Consider the following 20,548-nt stretch of genomic DNA (forward strand, 5'->3'; position numbering starts at 1 on the left):
TAAAATTCAAATTTGCGAACAAAGCATAAGTTGACGAATTACCAAAAGCATCGAAGACTGAGTGATACACAAATGATGCTCCGTAGATTGTCGCTAAACAAGGTTTCTACCCATTATAATGGCCCCACTGCAATGGCATGTTGAACTCATTTTTGGTGAGACACAAACCATTTTACATGGTTCCTTTCTCCCTTATCCATCCTAGCGGCATTTTCGCCTTAAGAAAAAATTTAATTAGAAGACGTTATTCAATTTTATATTTTGGAAATAAAATATAAATGTTTATTAAGAAATCCAAAAATTTATTTTGATAGTTGAAAAAATTAAACGTGCTGACGTAATAGGTACTTGAATGCTCATGTACCATTTGCGTTATTAGATATTATTCCGTTGGTGCGACAATATTTTTTTTTTCGCTTAAACAGGCTTAGAACTGTCAAAGCAGAAATGAGAAGGTTCTTGAAAATACTACGTTTTTAAAACCCATAAATGTGTATACATTTTCCACTTATATACAATGGTATATAACCAACGAATTCAAATAAACAATATATATATTATACACATTGTCTATATGAATTCGTTGTATACGAATCAGTACGGTTATTTTAATACAGAAGTAAAAAGAGAAACCTCTCTACGTTTTAAACTTGAAAAAATCATCGTGGTTTATAATTGAAATCAGGGACGGATCTAGGGGGGTTCAGGGGATCAGCTGACCCACAGTTAATATTTGTTGAAAAAATTGACCTCCTGGAAATTTTTTTTCTCTTTTTAGACCTTGATTTAGACTCTTGGACAATTAGCCCATCGGAGGTTACTTGAAAAATGAATGCCATGTATATTCAAAGTTTAAAATTTTTCAATTCATAATTTATATTTTAAATTAAATCGTTTTAATAGAAATTTAAGTAAATCATATTTTATTCCGCACGTTTGTTGCGCTGATAAAATTAGATTATATTTATTAATCGTAAATAAGTCATTATTGGTGGTATCAATAATTCTAAAATGTAATATAAATATACTTATACACTTTTATGAGCATATTGTGTTTTTTTTTTTTTTACAAGGTATTAATTTCTAATTCAGTTTCATCCCTAATAAATGGCCTCTTGACCCACAGTTCCCCGACTCTGGATCCGCCCCTGATTGAAATGGTAAAATATTGATAGAATCATGGAAATCATGGAATAAAGTTGATAATTACTTCGTTAGGATGTCAAACGACTTATAATCAAGTTCAAGGATGTTAAAAATTTCCTATTTATTTATATAATTTAAAACGTTCGTTCGCTATCAGTAATCAATACTCGATAAATGCATGGTGTATGATAATTTATAGAATTGTCACTAAAGCGAACACTTTAATTTTACTTTTTACAAATGAAATTAGATTTATGATGCATCGTCAGCAATGTTTATTAATTATATAGAATTTCACTAAGACTTTGATAACCAATTTTTATGATCAAATTTAAAGAAATATTTATTTATTAAATAAATTACTTCAAATAGTAACTACCTAGTGTGAAATAACAAATTAAAAATTAAATTTTCTTGTTTTATTTGTTCCAAATACTTGAACTTAATCTTCTAAGTTCAATGCCTGTGTCAAATCTGTTTCAATAAATAAAATGTATAATCCGGTCAACCGTTCATTACTCATGATTGATCTCAAATGATTTTGTGAAAAATTTCCATTCGGAAAACTTCTTTTAGTAAATGCTACTAACACTGGAATGGAAGAACGATTTTCGAACTTAATGTAATATTAAGATAGATTTCTCAAAGTTGATAATTTTAAATACAATCAAGATTTTTTTTTCCAGAACCATTTCAGTCTGCTTATTATAAGAATAACTTAGTAATTATTTCACCGATGGTCGATAGCAAAAAAATAAATAAATAATTTAAATGAAAGGTAGATAACCTTAATCATTTTTATACTTAACAAATTTGTTACTCTCAAATTTTATTTTTCGTTATCAATAAATACATTATGTTTTGGAAATAAAATTGTTTCAATTTCATTGATTGCAATGAACTTTAATTTTAACCACAAATTGTATGTAATAAATTGTATCACATTATATACAATATATATTATGTAGATTTTATTATAATATTATTATAGTGTACCTAGATACTTGGATACCGTATACCACATGCGCATTACATGATATGCACAGACTAAAGGTACGCTGTGACTATTTTCAAGGCGCAGAGATAGTTTTTCTTATTACCTGTACAAACAACCATTAACAAGCGCAAAGGCGATATTGCAATTATTTCAATATCAATACAATTCGATAACTGTATTAGTTCTATAATTATTCGTTAGCAATATATTTAATATTTGTTGTTTTCAATTCCTTAAGATTTTTTGTCGACCTAGAGCAATGCATAGCTTGGCTTTACTCTCCAGCGATGGGCCTGATAATATTATTTAATATTATTTTATTTGCTGCACTGTGTCACTTTTCTCTTAAATTATCGAACCCATTAAATGAAGGCAAATATACAACAATTTTTAAACCTTTGGAATTACAGAAGATTTATAAAAGCGAACAACACATGCAGGCACCCCCATTTAAATTGTTTATTTGCAAATTAATCAGCATAGCAAAAAATAAAGAAAAAAAAAATATAATTTAACAATAAAATTATATTTAAAAAATACATTTTAAAAGTAATTTAAAAATGGTCCTATGACAATATCACTTTGGATCATAGCGCTACTGTGAAAATCTTTAGAAAATAGATAACTCATTGTTCCGGATAAAATATTTTTGCTTAAGAATTAAAAGTTGTACATAAAATAATACATTTATAATACATTGTTTCTTATCATCAGACTTGAAGAATAACGTTATCATAAAAATACAAAATATTTAAATTATAAAATGTAAGGCCTGCCCAGAATTCGATAAATATTATTATGGCGTTGAAAAAAAATGAGGAATGTTTGCGGAAAAAATAATCGATAAAATTATTAACTGTTGCAACGGAACGCGGTCCACTGAGAATTTTTTACACCGTATAGACGAACGATTTTTTGGCTTGTTGCATAGATGTATATACAGATTTTTTTTATTATTCATAATGTTCTTGAATTATCTTTTTTGCGATAATACTGTACATTCTGTATATGCACTTCGGTGTACAACGACTGGCCGCAGAAGACCGATTTTACAACTTTTGTTTTGCAATTCTTTCGGTGTAATGTAATTTAGATCAGACAATTTTCAACAAATAATAGTGATAAAATCATGTTTATACCGGAGAAGCTGTAGTTATAACCGCGATTCAATAAGCCAGTGGTTCTTAAACTGTGCTCCGCGAATCCCTAGGGCTCCGTGGAAGAAGTCTAGGTGCTCCGTAGGCACATTTGAATTAATTATATTTTAATATTATTATTATATTTCTTAATTATTTAGGAACAAATATGATGATCGAATTATGCAATAAATTGTACGTTTTTTTCGCCGAACGTCCATTTAATTTACAACTTAGATTTACTAATAAAATTTGGTAATTTCTACTTTATTTATTTGCTAATTTAAACACAAATTTAAATAAAGTAAATTTATCAATACAAGGTAATATTACATTATTAAATTTAAGGCTGTATGTTTTTCTCAACATAAAATTGAGAATTATTGTTGTCTCAAGCAGATACATACCTGATATTCAGGACTCCGTAAAGGTTTTTCGAAAACTAAAGGGCCAATGCACAAATAGTTTGAGAACCACTGCCTTAAGCACTTTACAGTAATAAAACAACATTTCAAACCTCAACTATTGTAGCCGATAGTCAGTAGTCGGCCGAAAAATGCTCTAAACATTGTCTAATTAACAGAAACCATTGAACTATTATATTATAAAGCTTTATTCGATAACCATTTTAAATTAGATCTTAGTTAAGAACTGATTCACTAAAAACTGTGACGTGAATAGCATGTATTTTTGGGAATGGCTAATTGTGAATATTTTAAAAGTATATCTTAAGTCGTCATTTAGAGTTAAAGCCTTGAAGATATTTAGAGTAACCGGTAGAACATATTCTGAATGACAAAAAGGACGAGCAACATTTTGAAGTTATTTTTATTTGAATAAGGATTAAATCGTCCTAAGCGTACATAACTGAAAACACTACTCAATAAAATATTTAAAATTTATTTATAACATATTTATCAATAAATGGATTAATTAATATTAAAATTATATTTTTAAATTGGTCGATAACCAAAAAATAACAAATGTGACGATGTTTAGTATTGTAAAATATTTGTATATAAAGTTACTCAACATTTTCTATTATATGTATAATAATTTCCAAACAGATACAATATATTATATTAAATATATACGTAAATATAATGCTTAACAAATATTTTTCTACATTAAAAGTATCCAAAGTTTTATTTTTCAGCTAAAAATAGTTCTGTCGTTTTACCTTTTAATTTCAGTATAATCGGTACAAAATAAAATCATAAAAAAGGCATATACAGAATGAAACGTGATGAGATCGGATTACGCACTTGGTAATAAAAAATATAGATTGAAACATATTTCATTACAAAATTACCTCAACTATAAAAGTTTTTGAGTTACATTAGTTTTATACATATATATGTAGAAATTTTAGTTATTTTTTAGTTATTTAATTAAAATTTTTAGAGAAAGTTAAAGTTTAGGTTAAATTATTTTTTTTAAATTTAGAATCATTTAAACGATTACACATTTACAGCAAAACACTATTTTGTGGTATGTTGAAAATATTCAGAATATTTTATATGCTGACCAATTATAGATTTGATTAAACCTTATGAACTTTACTTTAACGAATAATAACATTTACTCAAGACAAATTAATAAAAAATAAATATAGATTAAATAAAATCGAAGGAAGGTTTACGAAACGTGAGTTATTAGAATGTCTCAAATGTAAGGTGTAGGTTTTCAATATTTTGTACCGCACTATAAATATTTTTTAACATATTCATATCATAAATTTCAGAAAATAATATTGAAATTGTATTTATTAAACTCGTATAGTATAATGTATTATATTATATTAATTTTTTTTCTTAATGTGATAAATCATTATAATTGCACGTATCCGAAAGAAATATTATATCTTGAAAACACTAGTCAATTATTATTAAAATTTAATAATGATCTTAAAATATTTATAAATATGATTCATCCGTAAAAAAAGTACAGGAATAAAAGAGAATAAAAACTACACAGAAACTAATTATATGCATTTTCACATTAACTGTTTAGTGTTATAAAGTTCCGTAATTTAAACTCTTAAGTTAAGAATAACGATAATCAAAAACACGAAAACTCGTGAAACAGATAAAATTATAATAAACTTCACGCAGACTTCGCGTTCTGAAGTTTCGATAAGGCATCCCAATATTTGGACAGTATTTGGTTTTTCGACAGGTAATTTAAAACTTTTCTAACCAAAAAACTATTATGAAAATAATTCTATTTATATTCTAAATATTGTAGTTGTTTGTTTATTCCAGCAATTTTGAAATAAAACAATCATTGTCTTAAATATAAATGTATTAGGAAACAAATATGAATAAATATATGACGATCATACATTATACAAGATTTGTATAATTATATTAAATGTTATATTTTCCGTTATTATTAAATATAGCATGTTTATTATGTTCCAAGTAAAACAAAAAAATATTTGGTTTATTTTACTGTGAGAAGTATTGTACATAATTTTAAGAACCTAAAAAAATATTAAGCGTAAATTTGTAAATGATCACAAAGTGAGAATAAAAAAATATATTTATATTTTATGAGAGAATGGGTCAGTCAATGAGTAATCAACTCACCAGTAAGATCATAAGAGTTACATAATATAATGCGAAGTACTATAGTTCTTTCACATGCAATGTGTTATAAATATTAGATTATTTATTTAAAAACAATTATCCATAATGTGTTAGTCGGACATCATTAAAATCGAATAGTAAATAATAAAAATATTTAAATTGAAGAAAATTAATATATATATATATATATCGGAAAATTACCAAATTTATTTTAATTTTTACTTAAAGTTAGAAATAATTAGTAATAAATGTTCACTAAATATATTTTGTTTCGACGTTAGTTTTCTTTTAACAAAATATAGCATATTGTCTGAAAAATTAAAATAAAAAGAAAATGTTTGATATGAAACTAACGCAACGGCGGCATTTCTTAATTTTTGTATTTGAAATTTTTAAACGTGTTTATTTTAAAAATGTATAACCCTAGACCAGAATCGTGAAACGAGTTCTAAGAAAATCTTACTGAAGAAAATTGTGCTCAAAATATTTTGTTGGTTGTAGAATATTTTATACAGAATGTAAGATCACATATAAAAACAGTGCTATATGTTTATGATTTATATTTGGACGGTTCTCTAGTCCTAAGGAATTTGAGGAGTATAGAAGGATAGGATTTATATGAATTCGTAAAGATTAGTAACACTTCATTTGTTTACTATAAATATATATTTTTGCCATCACGGTGACTTATTCGTAATAGATTTTTATACTGATGGATTATCATGATCATATTTAATTTTTAAAATGACAAACCATTAAGAAAATTGTTCCAAAATATGATTTAGATGCGACAAGTAATTAATATAGTCATAAATATAGTCATATAAATAGTCAATAAATAGTCAATAAATAGTCAATAAATAGTCATTAATATAGTCATAACTATTTTAACATTTTTAGTCATAATTAGACATGAAAAATAAATATGAACTCAAAAGATAAGAGTTGAAAACCAAATGACATGTAGTTAAAAATATACTCGTAATAAATATGCAATTTAGGAAGTAATTGGCAAATATACTTTCCGAAACAGTTATGTACCAACTGTTTGTTTAAGAGCATATTTTAACAAACTGTATAAATATATATAGGTGTGTAAACCCACCCTTGTACCAGTATTCAAATTAAAATTTATACATTAGCAGTACCTATTCATTAGTTTCTTTTTTTTTTTTTATATTTAGATTTTGTAATACAATTAATCATTCATTAGTTTAATAATAATATTTTTTTTTTTAATTCAATCCGAGACTTATTTTATGTTTCAAAGTTTTACTAATCGTTATTAAGGTAAAATTAAATATAACACTAAACGAATCTTGGAAAAAATTCCAATCATAATCATACAAGAACAACGCTCAAAAAATCCAAAACATTATAGAATTTATATTTTTAACAAGAATTAAACGATTCGCAAAAAAATTGTAGCCGTCATTCGCACATATGTGCATTCATTGTACTCATTAATAATATTTATAGTCTACCTATACATGATAGTAAGCCCCCACATGTGAATATTACAAAAGCAAAATTATAATATTTACAGAGTCCTTACAGCGTAAATAATAAAAGAAACAACTAAAAACCACATACACTTTGCGTGAGCTGAATTTTAAAAAAAAAAAAAATAAAATAAAAGAAGAAAATTATAAAGTAGGCGAAAAACGGTTAAGTGTAATTAATGATAAAATATTATCGAAAACTAATGTGTATTGAACACGAATGCATAAAATACACAATACAACATGTGTATGCTTGAAATCATGAAAACTTCGTAACCAGTGTCGGCCTGGCCAAGGCAGCTAGGCAGCAATCACTAATCACTAATCACTGCTTGGGCCCCCTTCTTTTTTTTTTTTGTGTATATTCAAATGTAATGAAACGTTTGGATATAATAATAATGAGGAACATGTGGTCTAAAGTATTTTAACTTTTAATTTTTAAATCTATAGTTTGAATAAGTAAATCGTACTTCTTATTATTTTAGTCAGGTTATATAATTGTGCAGTAGTTCGATAAATATAAATTATAATTATTTTGGATGAATGATCTTGATATTAAATAGTATTGAAGAACAATTAATTTCAAATGAAAATATATTAAAGGATGTAAATGGTTAGATCCAAAAATATACGAATACATCGAAAAGTTTGAAGAATATGCTATGGATATCTTGATAACTGTAACAAAGTGATCTGATGTTAATAGAGACACTGTATTACTTAAATAGAAACAATTTGCCTCTTATTATTTTAATATTATTCCAAAAAAACATAGAATAATGAACGATAATGATGGTGAAGGTTAATGTCACTAGTAGTGACATCTGATTCAGAAGATGAACTTGATTCGATAAATTGTAATACCTGTTGGAAGTATACAGTATGTGCTTTTAAAATTATTACCCAACTATCTTGTCATTATGGTATGTACAACAATTTGAATCAGGTTTATAAATACATAATGCTATTACCATCAACTCAAGTCACTTGTGAAAGAGTATTTTCTAAGCTTAAAGTAATAAAAACAAAATTAAGATCGTCACTCGATCTGCGGCATTTAGAACTACTAATGCTTATAGCTATAGAAAAAATATATTACTTTAAATGTAGATAAAATAAAACTAATATATGACATAGAAAATTCGTCAAAAGAAACGACAAGACTTTTCAAATGATATAATATATATTATTAAATGTATTTATTTTATACATTTTTTTTTTTTTTTTATAAAAGTTGAATACTTAACGGTAAATTTAGATTAAAAGAATTTTTAACTTTATTCTTTTTTATTTAAAATAACAAATATAGAATCTGTATTACATTTTAATGATCATTTTACATATTTAAGATATATTTAATTTCAATATACGAGTAATAAATAAATGTTGTAGTATAGGGGTAAGATTAGGTTAATCCTGCCTGGGCCCTTTAGAACCAGGCCGAAACTGTTCGTAACTATATAATATTCAATGCAATGACAGTAAGCAAATATTTATTTTAACCATTGCACATATTTGTGTTTCGTATAACTCGTTGGTAAAATTCGGCAATTTGGCTTGTATCGATCAAGACCATGCCTAAGAATTGAATAACATGTTAAATATATCTTCTCAAAACCTAAGAAATTTTTCGAATTCCTATTATTTTTTTAATAATTTAAAAAAAACTGACAAAACGTACCGCTTTAATTTACCCGACTTTTTTCATTCATGATATTTTTTTAAGAATAATAATATACATTGATACTACTAATGTTGGTTACAAATTTAAGAGACCGATACAGTAATACTATTCACTCGTCCATGAAGTTTCACCTGTCTAAATTTCGCTCTTTTTATTTTTTTGTTTGAACATATATAACAGAAAACTATGATGTACGTTTATTACATTAACGCACTTTATTATTATTGCAGTTTAAATTGTTCGTTATGTTTTTCTTGTTAATTTTATACTTATTATATTATTTTGCACCTTTTTTATTCATTAAACTACCTTAAGTGTTATCACCGTAATTTAAATTAAGTATTATTATTGTTAGGTTATACACGCTTTATTAAATTGTGTAAATTGTGTTATTATAAAACGGTTTTTAACTATTACAATAATGTCAGGTTTTATCATAACGTTATTATTATAGTTTTCATAGAATTACCTTACATAACATTTCCCTATATACGAAAATAATATAAAAAAATTAAGATTATATAAAAAAAGTAATTTTTAATTTCAATTAAAATAGGAGTTTTTAAAAAATGTTTTGAATAAAAGCAGAACTATTATATTAATACTTAAAATAAATAGCAATGTCTATAATCGAAAATTGCCCGAATAATTAAAAGTAATGTTTTATGAAATTTATTGAAATTACGGGCAGGTACATGGTAACAATAGTAATCTATTACATTATGTTTATTGTATTAGTAACTATTATCAAAGAGAAAACAAATAAAATGCAAACAAGAATTAAGTAGAAGCAATCATGGATGATCTAGATACTTGAATCTCCTATTAGATACATCAATTATTATTTGAATATACTAGATATAAGATTTACTAGACATTTCTAAAAATATGCTAAATATTAGATACATAAATACATTTTTTTTACCGTCTTAGATACAAGATAATTGATACTAATAATTTTTTTTTTAATTACTATTAGTGTAAATAAAATCATTAAAATTCATTTTATTTCAATATTTTTTGTATTTAATGTATTTAATTTAAATCAAAACACATGAACATTAATTATGGAGTGCAGTAATAGCCCGGCTATTATGTATCTTTTTTAGGTTAAAATATTTAAAAAAAATGAAAAAAAATTATATAGAATACAAATAAAATCAATTTAAATATATTTATTATTTATTACTTCATTTTTAAAATGACGAATTATTTTTAAGAATTATTAAATTTTCGAACGTTTAATCACATAATCTAGAACTTGTTGGCGAATATATGAAGGCAGCTAAAGAAAATATTTTATCAACTGGCACTGAAGAAAAAAAACTTGTGTTGTAGTAAACAAATAATTTAGCCAAATTTATCCTAAAGTAGGTCTCTTTTTCTTTAAAACTTGTTTCATGAAATATGTTTTCAATTAATTTAGTGCTTATATTAGTCAACTACGTACATTATATAAGGCAAATTTAAAATTGACTTATTTTTTCTTAAAAAAAAGTGTATTTTCGTTTGAATATATATATATATTTTCATCTTGTACTTTTGCGCAAACAAAATTAAAATGTACTAGATACACAGCCACAAAAAGTATCTGGATACAAGATACAAGATAGAACTCACAATTATTTAAAGATACAAGATACAAATATATCTAAAATACTGCCCATCCTTGGAAATAATATTCAGAATAACAGAACTATAACCCTAGGTTGGAAATACGCATAATTCTAACCAGGGACTGTTAAGTGGCGTGTTTCAGTAGCGTACACGGGGGTAAGGTTCTAGAATTCTAACCATGACCCACATTTCTGAAATGTCTACTACATTTAAAAAGGTTTATTGATAATAGTTTTTCGACTGATTTTATGATCAATCTAAAGTGGATAGACTAATCCAACTAAAGTACTGCGTACGCAACTGACATAGTTGATTTTTAAATGTTAATTAAATATACAATAGATACAATTAAAATATTAAATTTTAAACATTTAATTTGGATAAAGTGTTAAATTAAATTTAAGTAGGAACCATAATTTAACAAACTTAAAGTAAAATCAAGAAACGTTCATGTATAACATAAGCTGTACCTGTTTAAAAACTTAAATTCAGAATTTATAATATCTAAAACTACATATATAAGAGTTAAAAAGTAATATATCATTAATACTAATGAAATTATCTAATGATTTATAGTAAATTTAATGTTTGCGGTGTGTAAATAATTATGTAATATTATGTATTTTACAAAAAGTACAATTGAAATGTATAACAGCTTGAACAAAAATAAATAATAGATTACATCAACTATATTCGATTAAATCTGTCTTAAGAAAATCGATAAAATTGTAAAAATCGTTTTTAAACTTGAGAGGTTAATCTTCTAGTCATTGACCACCTACAAAACAGTAGATCGCCATCCACAAACAATAACAATTTGTTCAGTTTAAAATTTTCACGTAATGTGTTAAAATAATACCTGACACTATCGGACCTTGTATTCGGCGACCAATCCTTGGAGTAAGTAAATCTTCTGCTTCCGCTTGTTCTTAGATTTCTCGCGTCATTCCACCGGAGGAAATGATGTTTGAATGTGTTCTTCACTTCGGAGTTGACGAAGCAATAGAATATTGCCACCATAAAACCCTAAACATCCATTCGTAAAGGCTTTAATATTTACACTTGGTCGACAAAGATAACACACAATTTAATGAGCATACCTGCATTGACAAAAGTGTTGCTCTGCCGTACGAGTAATAGTTGGCGTAGGTGCCGGATTCTGTAGGTCCAACCATGGTCAGTATGTAGGTGACGCCCAACAATGGTATAAGAACTAACAACGCTTTACTTGCTTTGCGGTATTGCTGTGTCTCAGCCGAATTCGCTGATCTTAATTTAGTGATTAATACCTGCAAATTGGAACATATTTACCATATTTATTATTAAAAAATAACACTGAAAAATACTCTGAGATAAAACTGATTTCAAAAATACTAATTCAATATCAATGCAAATGCAGTGTATATCTATTAAAAAATGTGAAATAAAATAAAATTGTATACATTTTAGATTGGAAATGATGAAATTTTTTTATTTGAAATAAATTTGTTTATTTTGAACAATATTTTGTTGTGGAATAGTAATATTTTTCAATAGTCATTTAATCGCATGCATACTTAAAGTTTATCTAATGACATATATTTTAGATTTTCACTATAAGTAGACGATCAATAGAGAAACTGTTTTTTTTTTCATAAAAGATCTTCAATGTCATTGTCAGGAACTACAAATTACGTTGTAAGATGTAGGTACTTAAACATGTACATTGTAGAACAATGTTCCTTATTAAGTGATGTCCGTAATTACAAAATTGTTTTTCTTTAAATTCATAACAGTATATAACGTAGTTAACATACCCACATAATTTTTGATAAGAAAATTAAATTCACTATTAAAACCAATATCGCTGGCCCTTGATAAATCCAATCATTCACGGGGTGTGGTGCCATCCACGCACATGAATCGTTTCTCTCCTGGTCCTGTAACAAAACCAGTACATCCATTGTGTTGCTGCGCTAGGTTCTAAGGTAACCCTTGTTAAACGACATTTTATAATTTAACTTATGACAACTCGTACAAAATGCCATAAATCCGACAAAATGATAACCTTTTCAAAAAAATTAGTTAATGTTGTACAGCTCATAAAATATGTCAAAATAGTAGCGTATTTGATTAAATATTAGAAACTCCAAAAAAAGATGTAATAAATAAAATTACACTAAATTATCCCATAACAATCATAAAATTTATAAGTGTAATAATATAATATATATTAATATGATTTATTAATATTGATGTGCTATTGATGTGTTGTTTGTTATCAATAAAACCAATACGCTAAAATGTAATGTCGTAATTAGAGATTTTGATATGATGAACTACAATTATTATATCAGATAGCTAAAATAGATAATGGACACCAGAAATATAATATTATGTAATTCCTGAGCCTATGTCACTATCTTATCCCACACCCAATTGAACTCGATAAGATATTTCAGTAAAATTGCTCAATGGCACATGTCATGATCATACGTAAGTATTGAATCCAAAGAAAATCATTTAATGTGTGATACGATTGAAACGAGAAATGTAATATGTACGGAATAGCATCGGTAATGATACGTAATAGTGCATTCCAATGTGTTCCCTGGAATTCCATTTTCCATCTGAAAATAGAACAATATTTCTCTCTTCCCGTCAGGGAAGGATTTCGATAAATTTTGAAAACATTACAACTCTAGGGTTTTGTTCAACTACCAACCCAGCACATTTTTATATTTAATATTTTCAATCGAAAAGTTTACAATAAAAACCATTAATACCACCGATTGTAAAAGTCTATAATATCTCGTTTGTCATTTTAACGATAGAAATAACTTTAAAATTAACGGAATATTTTTATAATTTCTAGAAAAGATGAAATTAAAGTGTGATTTATACTTATTACATTTTATAGAATATATTGTAATACATAGTTTGTACTTCTCAAGTACATTATTCCTAAAAAAAATGTTAGACAGCGGATCACAATAATCTTTAGGCCCCTACAACTTAACTGAGGTAATAAATAACCAGAGATATTTTTACAGGATTGTAAATATTTAAGCGAATATTGATCCTTCTAGAGATAAATATTTTGATAAATATCTTTGAAATATTACACAACACTGTAATGGCTATAAATGTAATTTTGATTACCAATAGGTACTGTGTACATTACACCTCAATTTATATTATTATTATTACAGTATGAAAGTATATTCGTATAATTATGACAAAATTGTATAATATAAAACCTATTTGAATAAAATTATATTTCAAAGGGTATTAGACAAAACTCAAAATCGCATTTGAATAATAATATCTTAATCTAATTGTTACAAGCAAAATCTGAATAATATAGAGAATTTAAATATTTGCCACTATACCTAGATGTTTCTAAAACAAAAGGTTGTTAAATAGTACGCTAGGTATTAAGGTATTTGAAATAAATTAACTGCATTATTTGAATAATATTATTTCGTTAATGCATTATACATATCTTTAAAAAGCACTTTATGTATAATTTCGAATCATACTAATTTAGTGGGAAAAGTATAACTGGGTATTGATTACACTATAAGAATATAAGAAATGCGTATATTTATAACAAATATATTATCAAGCATTATGTTATTATATTATTATATCATTACTATATATATATATATATCTTCTTAGTTAATAAATTTAAAATTAAATTTTATTTTTCTTATTTCAGTATCTACCTACTTATAAAAATTTTTATACCAACATTTTATTTGAAATATTTCTCATAAAATTGATAAATAATTTTGTAAATTAGTATAAATTAAACTATTAAATACTAACATGATCCTTTTTTTTTTTTTTTATTTAATCAAGTTTCCGATAAGTTTCCTACAAATTACGTTTAAATTATTAAAATTAAACATAATGTTACGTTTTACGTTTAATAACACAATCAAATATTATATCTCATTATTTGAAGTAATCCGCTCAATTTATATTCACACGAATTTCATTTGAAGTATAAATTTCAGAAAAAAAATACCCCGACAAAGTATAAGAATTTTCCTTCTTAAGGCAGAAAATAAATAATTTTTTGTATAAAAAATAAACTTGTACTTGAAAAACAAAATTTAAATAAAATATTAAATAAATGTTAAATAATCTATAAAATATCTTACGTACATGTTTGCATGTTTAAGTACATTTACACACAAACAAATATAACACAACAAATTTAATTGTGTATAGAAACTGAATACAGATTAATTGTTTTTCAACACAAAGTACAACCAGTTGATGAACTAAATATTTCAATATTTACTCATTTTTATTCATGAACATTTTCCAAGATAGTTTGACATATTTTTTTGCAGAACGAGTTGTTTTTAATTTCGAATCATAAAAGAAGAAAAGAATTATAATAAAAACATAATAATTTCCATTATTTTAACTGTCCCAGCATGTTATGAATACTAAAAATACATTTAAATTTAGTTTGTTAGTTTAAAAGGTTTATGCTTGGTTTTTGTTTTTTTTTTCTCGCAACGCAATCCTTATTCTTGATAGTTTAATTCTTACCAAAACTTTATATTTACTTACGGATCATTAAAACGCATAAAAAATGTACAAAAAATACGAAGCCGAATTTAATTTATCAAAAACAACTGTTTGCGAACACCTCCAAAACTATAATGATTCATTACACCAATTCCTCCCCTGTCTCTTGTTTACTGATAAACAATGGTTTAAAAATAAACTTTGGTTTAAGGTTTTGATATTCATGGAGCACAGACCATATCCGTCTTAAGGATACACACATATCTGTATCTTTAAAGAATCATAGTAAATTTTTTTTGACAATTATGTATTTATTTGCCACAATTATTTTTCCAATAATCACATCTCCATCCTTAGCCATTCCTCAAAATTTATCGACATATTTTGAATTTTTTTTTTTTTTAAATAAATTATTTAATCTTATAAAAAGTATCTAAACTAGGTAAAAGTTCACAAAAACAAAATTTAAGTCTTATCATCAAATTCAGTTTATTGATTTTATAAAAAAATATTTTAAAATGACGTATATTTCGTTTATATTTCTAATATTAAAATAGTACTTAATAAAAATGCCATACATAGATTAACGTTAGAATTAGATGAAAAAATTCAAGTTTTCATGTTAACTTACACGAATTCACATAAAATGATGTGGGTTGTACTTTTTTGCAATTTAATACGTAAATCATTGTAATATACTTCGTGGCTGTTGTTTATTTAAAATAACAAAGCTATGCAAATATATTATTAATATGATGTATTCCTTTTTTCATTTCATATTCTCTACCGATCCATTGACATTTCTCAGGTTTTATAGTTGAGAGCAATTGATTACCAAGTAATAGTTACAAAGTCTATCAAAATAAATATCAATTTTTCTTTACTTATATTTCTCAGATTGAAAACTATAAAATTGATAAATCTTTAGTTTTTAGGAGAGAAAAACTACAAAAAATAAAATTAATATATTCGATATACTCGTATCTTTATATTATTCTAAATGATTCCAGTAAAACACAATTTACTCTTAAAATTTTATAATATTATAATAATTAATTAAAAATAATCAACGTAAAATATTTTAGCGAAATATATATTTAAATTATTTATTATTATTTTTTTTTTTTTTTTTGGGCAAGTTTGTTTCAAGTTCTTTTGAAAAATAATTAATTTTATTCATCATAAATTATAAATTAAACCATATAACACAAAACATGTACTAGATTTTTTTTCGTTTACATCCGAAAGTAAATTATGTTAAATATACCGACTTTTACTTATATACTTCAACAATTATTGTTTATTTGATAGATATCATTTATCATTTTTTTCTCCTTTTACTCTATAAGGTGACAAAAAGTACAGTCTTACGAAATAATTTTTCTTTTCGTTCTATATTCGTCTTATAAACTTTTAAATACTCGATTTACGTTTTTTATTTCATAAAATGTAAAGTGTAATGTTATTTGTTAAATATGTCATTTTCTAAAAACAACAAAAATTCGAATAAAATCATGTTGGTAATTTATAACTAAACAATTTACTATTGTTCTTATTATTTTTATCTAAAATTATAAATTACCTATGTCAAAAAAATCTTTATACGACTTATAGAAAATTAAGTGTTATTGTAAGTATTAAACTCTCACATATTTAATTATAAAAGAGTTAAAAACACATTACGTATCTAAAAGTCACTATAATTAAATTATAGTAAATTTTATTATAATACATAATATATAATAACACATTATAAAAAACAATAGTTACTATTGTGTTGGAAAATTCATCAGATTATACGTAACATAGGGTTACTAGTATGCATACAATTAACCAGATCATCATAATTTATTGTAATTAATGAGTAAAATAAATATAATAATCACATAAATAAAAGATAATTTTATTTACTTCACAATAGATTCTCATGTATGCTTCAATCATATTTAACTAGTGTTGACTTTCTAATATTTTCGAGTGGTTGTATTACATTTATTCAATAATTTAAATTGAACATTAACAAATAAATACGAGTTTTCTAATAACGAATCACTTTTGATACGTCAAAACAATAGATTAATACAAATAATATTCAATATATGACAATTTCAACATGGTAGGTATTTAAAATTATTTTAACAACATATAGAATGATCGAAACAATGAATGTAATTTGTTAAAGCTATCAGTTTTTATGAGTACTTAAAAATACTTATAAGTTATACAATGTATAATATACATATATGTATAATTTCAAAAACTTAGTGCCATTTTATTAATTATCAATTAAATAGTAGATTAACTATATCAATCTGAATTTTAAATGAACTGAAGATTATAATAATTTAAATTTTATCAATCAAATTTAATCGGAGTTTAAGTAAACTGAGTTTTATACGCTGAAGATTTACTAGCAATTGAAGTAAGCTTTATATTAGTTACGTATTATTTATCTAATATCATTTTTATCCATCTTATTTTACCTATCCGTTATTTGTTCTTGCAGCATTTTCAGTAAAATTTTAAAAAAAATTTTTACTTAATTAAAACCTTGCAAAAAAATTATGACGGTTTCATTTATTTATATAATTTATGCAGGTTGTCAATAAATATGGTTTTCTATTGTTTAATTTCCTATTTATATAATTCAGAAACTCAATATCTTCATCACTACTGCTAAAATTTATAAACGTCAGTCATCTAGAATTAATTATAAGACATGGTTAGAAATGAAAAAATTTAATTGTAACGTTTGATTTTGAACAAAAATGTGGTATTATTTATGATAGTATGAACTTAAACTATGTTTAAACACTTTAACTGACCAAAATATCTCGGTTAACATAATCTGTGGGTATGTTCTAGTTAATATTTAACCAATTGATAATAAAATCATCTTTTAAGTTTAACGTTAAACCTAGTTTAAGTTGTCTTAACTGATGATTGATAAAATGGGCTTTCTTATTTTTTTATTTTTATAATTTTAACAATGCATAATATTTAAACGAGGTTTTACTATTTTATTTTTCAGGTAAGAATGTGTTATTGTATTATTCATAAAACATTTAAAAATATATGTATGATAATACAGTTTTGAAATAAATAACACATAGCGTACATGTATATTAATAGTGTTAGTAAATTATACAAAGATTTAATTTAATAAATAGTTGTATTACTTAATAATATCTCATAACGTACTTCTATCGTTCAACCAAATTAATATGATAACAAGTTTACATTTTTTGTTTAGCAAAATCATATTGAATGAACTTAAACTGAATTTTAATTTGTATTTAAGTAAATCATTATAATATGTATAACTTTTGGTTCGCATTTTTGGGAAAAAAATTATATGAAGATCAAAAATATAGTGTTTATCGTGTTTCTCAAAATCACAGTATCGTTAACAATGTTTTTCCGGTTCAACGATTAAGTAGTTTTGAAAAAAATAAATTAAGTTTTCAAATAAACTTTTTTTTTCTTAAAACTTAATATTAAGTATTTGTGAACACAAATATAATCAATTCAGTTTTTTACTTATTTTATTTATAGTATATTTTAAAAACTTATAAACATTTAAAAACGTGTATAATTCAATAATTAAATAATTAAATAATTCAATTATAATTTTTCTTACCTCTGTCTCTAACGATGTGATTATCTTAGCAATACTCCAAATTATCATTATTATAAGCGGAATACCTGCAATAAAATAAATAATAGTTAAATATAATAATTTAATAAATTAATTTTTAATTATAAAACGTGTAATAGATCAGTTATGAATATTTAAACTATAGTTCAACAATGACGTAATATACTCGTAATATATATTTTCCTTGAATTATATTTTTTTCAAATTTAAGTAAAAACTAAAGAAAAAAAAAATGTAATTAATTGAATTCTTGTTTGTGTTCAGGTTTATGTATTTCTTTTTCTTCCCCCCCCTTTTTTTTTTTTTTTTGATAAAATATTATTAAAAAATAATTTTTATAATGATTTACTTGAACATTTAAATTGATAATAGTTATAGTGCTAACCAATATATTGACTCTGTTAGTTTTTAATTTATATATGAATTTTAAATTATGGTATAACTAAGCGTTTTCTAAATTATTTACTTAATATATTTTTAATACAAATCAATAAAATTTAGATCTAAAAGTTGCATACAATTTCATAAAAAAACTTGATCGTTTCATGTTAAAAATTTGTAGTTTTTGTTTTATTTTATAATCATAACGTTAATTTTGAGTGTAAATTATGTAAAATGATTTGAATATGAATATGAGTTCAATTTCTTAAAGCCATTTTCAATACGATTGAACAACACGATTTATAAATCTTTTGTTGTTCTACTGATCCTCAGTTTGACTTGAATGACAAGTCATAGAACTTCTGTGATTTCTTCATTAGTGTGAATTCACATAATATAATATATTCACATAAAATCATGAACTATGGTACCTTTATGCTATTCCTACGTTATATATTAGCTGTCAATGGTTGAAACTTCCATTTGATTTGAATAATTGTCAATACGTTATTGAATACTCACAATCATTATCTGCGTAATATAATTATATACAACGTCATAATTAAAACTCAATAATGAGATGGATGAATAATAATATAATGTATACAAGATTCTCAGGAAATTCTAGACAGAAAAAATGATTTCACGTAATTTTACTTACGCTGAACAATAGTCCATATGCATATAATATACAAGTGTATAAATTGACGTGTGACGTAAGGTGTGACACCGGTTGGCCGTCTGTCTTTTTTAATACACGTATATCCACGATGCGTCTTCATTCATCCAATTTATGTATTAGTTTTAAATACTCAAAATGAAAAACGATTTTTCTATTAAAAAAAGCTCAAATATTTATTTACAATCTGATAACAATTTATTGAAATAATAAATATTAAAGTTTGCAAATATTTATTTTATATCCATAATTTATACATTTTTTTAATTTTTTTTATTCATATTGTTATACATAAATGTATACATTAATAATACATGTTTGGTTTATGGGTCTCCCTAAATATCACTACAGACTACGTTTTTATTAAATATATTTTATTTATTTATCTGTTATCATATAGTATTGACATTTATCGTAAAATATTAAACACCCACATTCTTTATAGTCAAATTCATTGATCGTCAAACACTACGCGTACCTATAGGTACGTTTAATTATGTCTTTAAAACTATAGTGGGACCTCGATAACTCGAATCGTTTTGGGTCAAAAAAAAAAATTCGAACTATCGAAAATTAAACTTATAGAGGTTCGAATTATCGAGATTCCATTCTATTTAGTTTTTTACC

The 20,548-nt window shown here is 24.6% G+C and overlaps 1 protein-coding gene across 6 annotated transcripts in view; it reads right to left on the minus strand.

The window, feature by feature from the left end:
- The window catches only part of LOC112692059 (diuretic hormone receptor-like), a 100,362-nt gene that overhangs the window by 42,689 nt on the left and 37,125 nt on the right, over positions 1-20,548 (minus strand). For 2 of the 6 annotated variants that reach the window (XM_025566582.1, XM_025566585.1), the window contains exons 8-11: positions 18,844-18,908; positions 12,470-12,592; positions 11,774-11,962; positions 11,548-11,699 (exon numbers count right to left, since the gene is read on the minus strand). In XM_025566582.1, the coding sequence (XP_025422367.1) occupies positions 11,548-11,699; positions 11,774-11,962; positions 12,470-12,592; positions 18,844-18,908 (529 nt within the window). Of the gene's footprint in view, positions 1-11,333; positions 11,452-11,532; positions 11,700-11,773; positions 11,963-12,469; positions 12,593-18,843; positions 18,909-20,548 lie in introns of those variants that run through there. The other 4 variants (XM_025566581.1, XM_025566583.1, XM_025566586.1 and 1 more) reach the window with 3 other exon arrangements.

This window comes from Sipha flava, unplaced genomic scaffold (assembly GCF_003268045.1).
Source record: "Sipha flava isolate LNK unplaced genomic scaffold, YSA_version1 69_pilon_pilon, whole genome shotgun sequence".
Classification (NCBI taxonomy): domain Eukaryota; kingdom Metazoa; phylum Arthropoda; class Insecta; order Hemiptera; family Aphididae; genus Sipha; species Sipha flava.